The following is a 12,482-nucleotide window of genomic DNA, read 5'->3' as shown; positions in this document are numbered from 1 at the left end:
AGAAAGAAAGAAAGAAAGAAAGAAAAAGAGAAGAATGGAGAGAGAGGGAGAAAAGGAAGAGAGGGAAGAAGGAAGGGAGGGAAAAGAAAGAAGAAATGAAGGAAAAAAGGAAGGAAGGAAGGAAGGAAGGATTTCTAATGAACTCTGCCTCACTGTGATAATGTTGCAGTCACAGTGATTCTTGGTCTTCGTCCTATCTGATTACAGGGTAAAATGATCAATTTAGAGATTCTTTTACTTCTTCTCATGGAACATCTGTGAAATAGCCAGACACAGGGCATTGGGTGCTTTTATTTACATTTGAGAAAATAAAGGACTGTCTGAGTTGGGGCAGACTCAGCTAGTTGTCTCCTTAGAGAGCTCTCACATCTCTCATCCCCAGAATGAACACGATATGGCCTGCTGAATTCTATTCCCATTTGTTCTAAAGACGGGCTAGGGAACCATTTATAAGGGAGAAGGCACAGGCCCTTGAGGACATGGTCTACTTCTCAAGCTCGCTTTGAAATCACACTGGAATTGTTTAAAGGAGGAAGAATCTATCCCCCATAATCCAAACCAAAGCATAACCCATGTGCCAGAGCCTTGGAGAGATTATTCCCATCTGACGCTGGCACAGAATAGACCAGTACGAACAAAGCGAGAACACCAAAACTTCATTTTTCTTTCCGACAAGAGTGTCCTCAGCAATAGCAAAGACACCCAGGCAAAAGCAAACGATCCCTGCTGCCTCGGAGGTTGGATGACGAGCACAGTTCTTCCCTTCCCAAGGCCAGGAGGAAGAGCCCTGGTAAACAGGGTTAAGGGCAGCCCTGGGGGGTCTTGTAATAAATATGACCAGCATGACCCACAGGGGCCGAGCAGCTCAGGATGTGAAACCCAGCCCGGCTACCTGCTGGCTCTGCAATGCTGGACAGGTTGTTAATCTCGAAGCCACTCCTGGCTACTGGGAGGATGAAATGAAATGGGGCTGCCAAGTGCTCATCACAGCGCCTGTAAATGCTCAACTGATGACAATGACAGCAGCAGGACAGGAATGGAAGATCTGGCAAAACGTGGCCGAAGGCTTGAAAAGCTTCTGATGTCTGAAATACTCTCTTTCATCTAGCAATATCACTGCTGAGAAACGTGCCTTTAGGAACAGAAGGACAAGAGCATTTAAACATAAACTTTAAGAAATAATGAACAAACTAAATATCTAACAGGAGTGGAGGCTTCAAAATATAGGGGACCGGACTGGGCGTGGTGGCCCAGGCCTGTAATCTCAGCGCTTGGAGGGCTGCAGCCGAACGTTGTGAGTTCAAGACGAGCCTGGGCCACAAAGTGAGTTCAAGGCCAGCCTGAACGTGGTGGCACAATCCCAGCACTCGGGAGGCTGAGGCAGACGGATCTTTGCGAGTTCAAGATCAGCCTGGGCTACAAAGTGAGTTCAAGGCCAGCCTGAACTGCATACTGAGACCCTGTCTCAAAAAGACAAAAAAAAAAAAAAAATAGGGGATCAAGAAACAGAGAGAGGAAGGGGATGGAAAAAGAATTGTGATGCGTTATGCACAGGTACCAACTCCCCACGAGGAATATAATCAGTATGTCCTCCAAACATGGACTAATACAAATATAAAAAACGTTTAAAGTGATGTGGGTGGAATGATGCTGCTTATGAATAGACTGGAGAGGCGGGCTGTCAAAAAACTGGGAAACTTGAGCTGCGAAATATATGAGTGGCATTCCTACCCCCTCCCTCCAACATGTGCAGATAACAATCCCTTTTCCATGGGGGACAGGAAGTTGGTCCTTGTACAAACGCAGGCTTGGGGCACCAGACAGCCCCGACAGGGTAAAGGGCTGTACCTGTTACACTGTGCTGACAGCCCCGCCTCTCCCTCAAGGCCAACCGTCCCAAGGGTAGACTTGTCCAGCCTCGGAAGGAAATGAGAAAATCCTTTCCCAGACAATCTGACTTGCCCCAGAGAAAAATCCACAGATAAAGACATAGAAAAAGCACAGAGCCGATTCAGAATGAAGTCTGCCAGTCACAACACACCAAGTCATACACAGAGCATCTATTCAGTTTGTAGTTTCTCATCCCTATATATGATCTCGGGGATATTCTCCAACATGAAAAGTACAGCACACACACACACACACACACACACACACACACACACACAATTTTTTTTAATTAAAAAAAAGGAAAGAAAAAGAAAAGGAATCCAGCAGAAAGGGAAGTGGTACAAAAATCAGAGGGGGAAAACCATAAAATAATGATAATTTTTAAAAAATGGTCATTGACATTCTCAGAAAATTAAGGCAACATATCATGTCCATAGAAACAAAGTAAGACAACAGAAAAAGATGAAGAAAATCTAGACAAGCCAATTCACAAAGGTCAAGAGCTATTAGAAATTTCAGAAAGAAAAGATCACACAAAATGGCTATGAAAGAAATTATTACTCACAAGGCAAGAACATTTCCAAGTCAACAACATAATTTTCCACAGTCAATGGACTGACAGAATAAAATAACTGAATAAATAACTGAAAGAAGATTCACACCAGAGCATGCCATTATGAAACTTCAGAATACAGAAGTAAAGAGAAAATTCTAGAACTCCAAGGAAAGAAAATCAAGTCATTTTTGACAGAGATAAAAATCAAGTATGATAGTGAACTTCCTAAAATAAACCTCACTGAGAACACACAAAGACACAGGTTCCATGTCCAGCACCATAAAACGTAAATAAACAAAACATTTAGGCCAGAAGACAATGGATGACTGCACACACAATTCTCCAGGAAAATCCTTCTCAACCTAGAGTCCTATATGCAGTCAAACTATCGTGGTCAAATGTAAAGGTGGAATAAAGCTATTTCCAGACATTTAAGGTTTCAAAAAGGTCACCAAAGGTCCTGTCCTCAAGGAGTTTCCCCAGACTGTGATCCAGGAAGACTGGTGAGTAAACCAACAAGTAGAAAATATAATTTAACATGGAGAGAGGCAAAAGTCTCTCTCCTCGTCTAAATGATGAGGACAAAAACTCTCAGCCAGATATAAAGAGCAACCAAATAAGACTGGGGAAAAAAAAAGAAATAGAAAAAGTGCTGTATGCATGAGATCTTTAAAGAAAAAACCATACAGGGGCTGGGGATTTAGCTCAGTGGCAAAGCGCCTGCCTGGCAAGCGCAAGGTCGTGAGTTCGGTTCCCGGTACCAGAGAAAAACCAAAAAAAAAAGAAAAAGAAAAAACCATACAACTGACAGATTACCTCTAACACCTGAAGAAAGAAATTGTGCAAAGAGAGAAGCAAAGTCTTAATACACACTTTATCTGCATAGTTTCACCGTGTAAACACTGAATGTACATTTAACAAGAAACTATAAGACAAGGGAAGATGGCCACGTGGGAGAGCAAATACTCCTCTGTCAAAGATAATGCAAGCCAGGGAATAACACTGTGTCGGATGCATCCCTAAATGCACCCTCACGTGTGACTGTTGGGAGGCGGGGCCTAATAAGAGGCGGTAGACTGCTGTGACAGGCTCATTATTTTTGCTACAAGAGTAAATTGAGAGCCTTCTTGGGCCGCCACTGCCGCCCTCTCTCCTCCTTCATCTCCGCCGCCAGATGATACACCATGAAGACCCTCGTTACTTCCCGGCCTCCAAAGCTGTAAGAAACAAACCTGTTTCCTGCTCTCAGGTATTCTGCTCCAGCTGCTGAAAATGGTCTAAGATCATGCTTAAAACGGATGCATCAGAAGCTAGCAAGATATGCACATTTAGAATTATCAACATAAAAGCCAAAGGAATCGACTTCAGGGGAAAGATCCCAGGGGGTCAGGCGGCCTTTCGGTGAGGAGGGGGAGTAAAGTGTGACTTGATACACTGCATCCTTTTGGGGACTCTCAATTTTTAAAACCACACGCACAGGTGAATGTTAAGTGAAATAAATGAGACACACCAGCTCAAAAACTGCACGGTTTCTGTTACATGAGAAGCCCAAAATATAAATACAGAGCACAATAAAGATCCTCGCAGGCAGGGAGATAGATCTTTCTCAAGTAGGGAGGAGATTAACAGTCCGAGGGAGGGGAAGGAAGGGGCGGGGATGAAAAGGAATGAAGACCGCATTACATACACGTACCAACTCCCTACAAGGGACGTGATCATTATGTACTACAGACGTATGCCAATAAAAAAGGAAATCATTTTTTAAAGTCTTAAAGCAATCACCATTTCAGTCCCCCAGGCTTCAAGGCCCCGCCACCTGCCCTCTCTTTATGGGCAGCCCTCTGCCTCTTTCGGCGTCCAGTGTCTCCCAGAAGAGCCACAGCGCCGTCAGGGTGGCTCTGAGGAACTGGCCCGCGCTTTCTTCCGTATCAGCTTTATGCTCACAAGCGGAAAGTATGCGGTGGTAGCAACTTCTGCATTTCCTACCAGCCAGCGCAGAGCCGAATGCAAGGAACGCCATGGACGGAATACAAAGATCCTACTAGGGTCCAGGAGAGTCACCAGAACCACCACTCCGGTCGTGTTGGTGACACCCTCTGCACCAATCCAGCCTACCTCGGGTCACAGCAAGGTCCAACCCTCACGGGGATGACCTGCTGCAGTCTGAGCAGCACTAGCAGCGCCGTGGGCTCCGCAGCAGCAGCTGCCCAGGTGTGGGCCCTACACACCAGAGCTGAGTGCTGCAGTCCCCGCCATGCTCTGCTCCCCGCTACCTGGTGCCCACCAACCTGAGGGCTACCTCTCTCCATTCCTGTCAACCAGGGCACGAGTGTTCCTGTCAGTTAATCAGGTCACACATATTATAGAAGAGACACATGAAACCCATCTTATGTATATATGTATGTATGTATGTCTTTTTGAGACAGGGTCTTGGCTATGCAGTACAGGCTGGCCTTCAACTCACTATGTAGCCCGGGCTAGCCTTGAACTCCCAGTAACCCTCCTGCCTCAGCCGCCCAAGGGCTGAGTGCTGGGATTACAATTGTGTACTATGAGATCCATTTTAAAACAAGTCCCAGAGGCTGGGCATGGTGGTGCACTCCCCTAATCCCAGGAGACTGAGCCAAAAGGATGGTTAGGAGTTCAAGGTCAGCCTGGGCTACATAGTGAGTTCAGGAGCAGCTTATGCATAGCAAGACTCTGTCAAAAAAAACAAAACAAAACAAAACAAAACAAAAAACACACAAAACACTATAAATCAATAAAATCTAGAGATACCAATAACCTAGGTCACAATTTCCCAAGCTCTGTTCATGTACCAACTCCATGATTTTACTTTTAGCAGTACACTGCGTATAACAATATTTACCTAATATCCTCTGAAATTAACTCACTAGTCTTGTGATATGTATGCTGTTTACATTTATTTGAAATGTTTAATTCAATTCACTGATATTTCTTTCTTTATAGTAACTGGAAAACCAGCACTACTCCTCTTAAATAATAAGTATAAATAAATAGTACAATTTTAGCACAGGTCGGGTGTTCCTAATCCAAAAATCTGAAATCCAGAGTATTAAACATTTTGGCCACAGAGTTTTGGATTTCACAGCATTCAGATTTTAAATCAGGGATGCTCAACTGGCCTATGGAAATATTCCAACAAACTCTAAAATATAAAACATTTCTGGTCCCAAGTATTTTGGATGGAGGATTTTCAACCTGTAGTTATGGTGGCCTACAAGGCCAAGATGGGGCATGCTAGAGATCTGTGGCTAATACTCCACTGAGCTGTTCTAGTTGGGGAAACCAGAGTGTTGAAAGAGAATTTAAAAAGAATCAGTTCCTCATTCATTATTTGATTCCGTGTCAGGTTAATGCAAGGTACTACACCTGCTAGAATTACTCTATGGCTCTCTGATGTCACAGACATGGTTCCCTCCTTCCAAGTGTTTCTCTGGACAAGAATATCCCTTTACCGGGGCTGGGGATATACCTCAGCAGCATAAGTGCTTGCCTGGCAAGCCTGAGGTCGTGAGTTCAATTCCTGGTACCAAAAAAAAAAAAAATATCCCTTTACCAACCAGCTTGCAGGCTGTGTTCTGGGTCGTGGGAACTAAAGGCACTAGGGTGGTACCTTTGGTCTGACAAGTGGCATGCTCCACCCTTTTATCAGCTGGCATGGAAAGAAGAACCCCAGATTGTCAAATAAGCTCAGTCCCGAGAGTAGTGAATTCATTAAAGCAAAGGTGACTCAAAATCCTGACATCGTTACCTCCTTAAGCTGTCCACTACTAAAGTGTGAGAGATCATCGATGTAATTACTTAATGCAAAGAATTTCTTAAAATTCTCAGCCAGGTGTAGTGGCACAGGCCTATAATCCCAGCACTCAGGAGGCTGAGGCAGGAGGATCCTTGTGAGTTCAAGGCCAGCTTCCACTACAAAGTGAGCTCAAGGCCAGCCTGAAATGCTTAGTGAGACCTTATCTCAAAAAGACAAAAAAAAAATAAATAAAATAAAATAAAACAAAATTCTCCCCCAATTATATGAAATTCTGTATAGGCTTCCAGGGTTTGAAAAGACTAAGAGAAAAATCTATGATGTGTTTATTTTTAATGACCTAGTAATAGAGAAATTTCAATAACCTTTTTCTCCATCTAAATTGGAGGAAGTCGCATCAAAGTTGATAGCTGTCACTTTTTATCACTGTGCAGGCTTTAAACACAGAACAACTGCTACAATAAATGGTCTTTTATGTTTCAAGGGGATAAAAAGTGCTTCGGTGATACTGTGTAGTGAGAGATGTTGCCTGAAATAGAAGTAACATAAAGACCAAGGGAGTGATTGAGTAGGCTTCAGATGGCTCTGTTGCCTGCCTGGGAGGAGCAATTCCTGTCTGCCTTGCCTGTCCTTCCCTCACCACGAGTGACACTATCACCAGCACACAGGTCGCCATGGAGACCTCGCTGTGCACCTGGCAATGAATGGGCTGGCTGCGGGGGCGCAGGGCGTGGAAGAAACAGCTCTGGCCCCTGGATCACCAGAAGTTCTGAGCCTCCCTCTCCTCCACCTCCACAGATCCAGGACACGGCAGAAAAGAGCTCCCCGCTCTTGTGCCAGCACAGTGACGCTGTCTCGCTCAAAGGTGCTCTGTTCCCACAGAAGACGTGCACAGCCGTGTCACTCTAGCTTATCCACACATTAAAGCTGAAATCAAACTGGTCTCCCAATTCCCCCACGCTTTTCAAACAGACACAAAGAGTCCAGCCACGCCATTGTGAGACCATTGCCTGGGCCGGAGAACCATATCCCAGCGGTGGACAGGACGGCTACCTTTCTGAAAGAGGTTCCCTACTTGATAGCTGGTACGTTTTCCCACGGTCCGAGACACAGGTCACACTGCATCCTTTACAGAGCTCCTCTGCCCCGGGGGTGGCACCTCAGGCCCCTAAAGCCAGCACTCTGAGAGGCTGAGGAGGAAGGGCCGGAAGTTTGAGCCCAGCCTGGGCAATTTAGAGAGACTCTGTCTCAAATTAAAAAAAAAAAACAAAAAAACCTGGGGATGTAGCTCAGTGCAAAGGCTCTGGGGTCAATTCCTAGTACTGCAAAACATAAAACAAACAAACACACAGCCATAAAAATCCAGGGCTCCTCGGCTGACACAATACTGTGATAAGCCTGACTGCACTGGGCATCTATGCTTGGTGGAATGCATGGATGCGGAGCCCACACACACAATGAGCCAACCATACGTCCAGCCAGTGTTATATAAAATCTTCCAACCTAGTTCCCAACTCTCTGTTGGCAGGAGACTTGCAGCTGGCCAGTGGAGGATAAACACAAAGTTGGGTAGGACACTCATTCTAGGCATCCCAGGTCTTCTGTGCTGTGCTTTTACCTTAGAGAAGAGGCCCATGACAGACAGAACCTCTCTTGTAAGTCACAGTCCAATGTCCTATTCCTCTGCCCCCTTCCACATTTGGAAAGTGCACAAGTTGGGGGCAGCATGGAGGGAGGGGCCGGCTGGTGATGAATCTTAGAGTGGGGTTCTTTCCTCAAGCTCTGCTATCACGGTGCATGACTGGGGATGCTGACAGGGTGTGTCAGCCATATGGATACGGAAGAGATAAATAAACAGGAGCTTGAAATCAGGGCCGTGGTTGTCCTTTTCATTCCAGGGCCCCTGACGGATGCTGGAAATCACTAATAATGTAGAACATTATAGATATGTTGAGAACTTTCAACTTTTCACTTAAATAAAGTATGGCTTTTGTTTGGCTACTAAATCGCCACCATCACTATTCTTATACTTTGAGGACCTCAACAGTCAATCTGAGAACTGAGATGACCACTAAGTAACTGTCAGGCAGGTACTGTATACAGCACGGATACACTGATCAAAGGAATGTCTCACATCCCAGATAGGATAGAGCAGGATGCACAAGATTTCACCCTATTACTCCTAATGACATGCAATTTAAAACATAGGAATTGCCTACTTCTGGAATTCTCTATTTAATATTTTAAATCCATGTTGACCATGGGTAACTAAAACTGCAAAGAGGAACCTAAGGGTAATTGGGGGAGGGCACTGTTCTGAACTGCATGTAAGCTAGTTCAGGTGTGGAAATACTTCTTCCCGTTTATCCAAGGTGCTCAGAAATGGAATCCCTCACTCACACGCTCTGTCTGGATCACCTGACCCAAAACCACTTCCCACTTCTGCACCAGACATGGTGTCCTGGCCCAGCTTTCTGTACCCTGTGTACGGCAAACACATCCAGAGAAAAAGTCAACATCCACAAAATGAGCACAGCTGAGAATTCTGTCAATGCAGAGACGCAGGCAGGGTAGAAAAGAGATCCTGATAACAGGTTGGTTCATCAAATGCCCAAGCTCTCCTCCCTCTCTAAACTATTGAGGTCTCTTTGGAGTCAGGGGTGTAGCTGAGTGGTAAAGCACATGCTTAGCATGCATGAAGCCCTAGGTTCACTCTCCAGCAGAGAGAGAAAGAGAGATCAAGAGCGTGAAAGAGCATATTGCCATAGTCACGAGAAGCATAAAACTTTCCAGCTCCACTGCAGCCATGTTCAAGAATAAATGTGCTTATGCTGTCAGAATTAGAGTGATTGCAACTCTGGGTATGCATTTAATTTGCATTACTGCCTCTCCTTAGGGGGTGGGGGGCGGGCTATTCACAGAGAAAGTTGATTCCTGCAGGAAGTGTGTTTGAAAGACGTTGCTAATTAAGCCCTGATGTAGTACCAGGAAAACCTCAAGACCCCAAACTAGAGTCAAAACTAGATTTTTTTTTTTTAAAAAAAGCTGGTCTCCAGTTTCTCAAGTCTTAAAAACCTTCAGATCAACAGATGCACCACACAAAGGAAAAGTTACAAATAACTTTACCAGCCAGCAGGGGACTGAGATTATCAGCTTTGCTTTGCTACATTCATGCCGGGTTTTTTCAGACAGAGCCTCACTTTTGTGTGAAACAAAACCGTCTGGGTGAGGAGGGTTTGGGACACCAGAGAGACCCTGGGGAAGTTACCAGACCCCATCCTGTTTCCCCTCTTGCCAGTTCATTTCAGGCCGGAAACACAAAGGCCTCCCCCAGCCAGTGGGTCTGGGCCTGATCCACAGGAAATTTTCTTTCTGGATTCGGCTCCCACTGAGCCCAGAGTTTAACTTTCCATCTTTCATTCCCACCCACACGTTCTGCACTCCGTGGAGAGCCAGGCAGGGGGCCTCTTACAAGCGCGCCCACCCACAGCCTCCACTGGCTGGCTCTGCAGATCCTCTACCCAATCAACCCTGCCTGTTTCTGGGAATCAAGAAATTATCCTCCGGTGCCCCCGAGAATACTCACCCTCATGAAAGGTTTTGGCAGTCACAACTCAGGGGTCAGCTAAACAAAGCCAGGCCCCACTGCCTGCTCTGTCTCCTGACTTGTTGCAGCTAGAGTACCCTGGAGCACCCCGGCCCTGCATGAGCTGCTTCTCTCTCTTAGGCCTGCACAAAGCCGGTCACAGCCCTCACTGGTAATCAGCCTAACACTGTTCACTCTACTTCCAACCAAAGGGTCACAGTCACGTGATGTATCTGGCTCTTCCTTTCCTAAACACTGTCCAACTGAAATGGGATCCAGCTGTTGTACATTAGGGGGGGCACATCTGGCACCCTCCCCAGTGGCACCAACAATAATGAAGACTTGACTTAGTTAGACTTGATGTACGTGAACGTCTTAATTTCCCTACCAGTACGTAAGCTCCTCCAGGCCTTGCCAGAAAGTTGCCCATTGCTTGACCCACAAGGTTTCCTTCAATCCTGGTCTAACAAGTCAAATGATAAAACAAATACAATCCAGAGGGTTTGCATGTATTGGATTAAACATCAGGCCATGTCAGGAACAAAATTTTTCCTAGGTAAGTTTATACAGATTGATTTTGACTTGGGAAATTTTGACCCTTCTGTTAATTAAGACTTTCATAAAGCTAAAAGCCAGATTGTAAAAAAAAAAAAAAAAAAAAAAAAAACCTATTTCAATTAAAATGCTTCTTTACAGGGAAGCTTTATTTTAAAACTGGATGATAAAGATAGTGTTTTATATTTCAGAACTCTAACCTTTACAACCCAACTTGAAGGCCCACATTTTATTGAGCATTTGCTATGTGAGTGTTGTAGTCAGAGTTTTCAAGGGAAACCATTTTATACAGGACACACAGTTTAAAGGATTATTTTATAATATTCACCCAAAGAGTCAAATGCAAAAGACTGCAAGAGAGATGTCCCCACACTAGAGATCCAAAGAATCCAACTGAGGGCCTGGATCCCACAGCAATGTCTTACACGAGTTCAGCTGAAGACCTAGAGCCCATGGCAATGTCCTCCACGAGTCCAACTGGAGGCCTAGAGCCCACGACAATGTCTTATGCAAGTCTGTATCAAGGATCTGCACTGGGAAGGCCCAGAGGTCAGCGGTGGAAGCTAGAAAGTCTGTGCCAGCGGGATGAAGGATCTGTGCCAGCAGGCTGAGGGATCTGTACTGGAGCTAGAAAGCAACACTCAAGGTAAAGAGCACAGCTCCCCACAAAGAGAACTGCAGCCACCCTGAGCTTCAGTGGAGGACAGAAGCTCCTTCACTGATGAGAACAGCCGAGTTCATATCAGGAAAGAAAGCGTGACAGGCTTCTCCAGGAGAATCAACAGCACGCCATCTTCCCCTCCAGTTCTCCTTCTATGCTGCTGGCAACAATCCTCAGGTGGGCCTTCCACGCCCAGCACCAAGCTGATTCAGTTCAGCTGGGTGTTCCAAGTTGACCATTAGTTCATCCACCACAGTGATCAACAGGCTGGAGCAGAAAGCCCTCCAGGTACCTTTCGCTGTGTCCTTCCACTGTGGTAGATTTTCATGTCATCTTGCCTCACAAGTGACAAAACTGGCTTCGTTCTGCCTTGGGGCCCTCCCTGACCTCTCCAGTAGAAAATACTCACTTCCTTCTCTGAAATCCCACTTAGTACTTCTCGTGCTTCTCTTATGCAACATTACTTTCCATGTGCACGACATGATTCAGGCACCCTCTGTCCCCTCTGTTCCACTGTGAGCTCCCTGAAGGCGGGGACTAAAAACAGGCCCAGCAAGTGCATGTCAGAGTCCCCACAGAGTTTTGTACAAAACAGACCTGAGGTCTGGGCCTCCTATCCTGCAGACCCTGGTTTCAGTGGAAGGCCGGACCCGCTTTCTCTTTAGAAAGTCCTTCAGGTGCTGTCGAAACACAAGCAGGTTTGAGGACCACAGTCTTGCTGCCCTGCACACTACGGGGAAGAAAAGAGCTTATCAAACAAATGGATAGCTTAGTGTATAACCATCATTAGGAGACGCCATTCAAGTGCATATCTATCAATATCTCCATAGCTCTTATGATGACCTCTTATATGCACTGTTAATTGACTGTCCGATTCCTCCCACTTGGAATGTACCTCCAGCAGGTTTCTGATCCTTGGAGGAGACGGACGAGCCTCCCACGCTGTTCACGCCCTCTGTTTGCAGAGCTGAGAGAGCAGATGGGTCTCTTGTGGAAAAAGAAATGAGGACCTAGCTGACTCTCCAGATTCCTTCCAGAATCCAAAGTCTTCAAAAAGTGCAATTTCAGAAAAGCTCCAAAGTCAACTAATGCAAGGGTGTTTAAAGTTGGGGTCCGTAAGTCCTCAAAGAGACATCAGCTTCCTACAACTGTACATGACACGTTATCTACACGTAGGCACAGTTTTCTGTGGAAAGAAGCTATAGCTTTCACTGGGTTCCCAAAGAAGCTTTATTCCTCAACAAAAAAAATTTAAATCCTCTTAGCAAAGTTCTTCACGTAGATGGAAAAAAGCCTATACTTTCCTGAAAGCAGCACCTTGCGTGTGGTCGTGCAGCAGGCAGTGAGAGTTCTAAGCGGCATCCGTGGCTCCTGAGCCCTAGGTGGCCCCTTCCCCTACAGCGTCCCTCACAATGTTCCCTGATCGAAGGCACGGTCCTTCCCTTGTGCTGCC

At 45.7% G+C, this 12,482-nt stretch overlaps 1 protein-coding gene across 2 annotated transcripts in view; it reads right to left on the bottom strand.

Moving 5' to 3' along the window:
* Positions 1-12,482, bottom strand: part of Dock5 (dedicator of cytokinesis 5) — a 191,603-nt gene that overhangs the window by 160,577 nt on the left and 18,544 nt on the right. Inside the window, exon 1 of one of the 2 annotated variants that reach the window (XM_005373711.2) lies at positions 2,456-2,483. The exons of the other annotated variant lie outside the window; for it this stretch is intronic. Coding sequence (XP_005373768.1) covers positions 2,456-2,468 — 13 coding nt within the window. The 5' untranslated portion in view covers positions 2,469-2,483. Of the gene's footprint in view, positions 1-2,455; positions 2,484-12,482 lie in introns of those variants that run through there. 2 annotated transcript variants of the gene reach the window in all.

Source organism: Chinchilla lanigera, unplaced genomic scaffold, assembly GCF_000276665.1.
Source record: "Chinchilla lanigera isolate Chin_1 unplaced genomic scaffold, ChiLan1.0 scaffold00002, whole genome shotgun sequence".
In the NCBI taxonomy this organism is placed as follows: Eukaryota; Metazoa; Chordata; class Mammalia; order Rodentia; family Chinchillidae; genus Chinchilla; species Chinchilla lanigera.
This window is presented reverse-complemented; position numbering and strand designations above follow the sequence as displayed.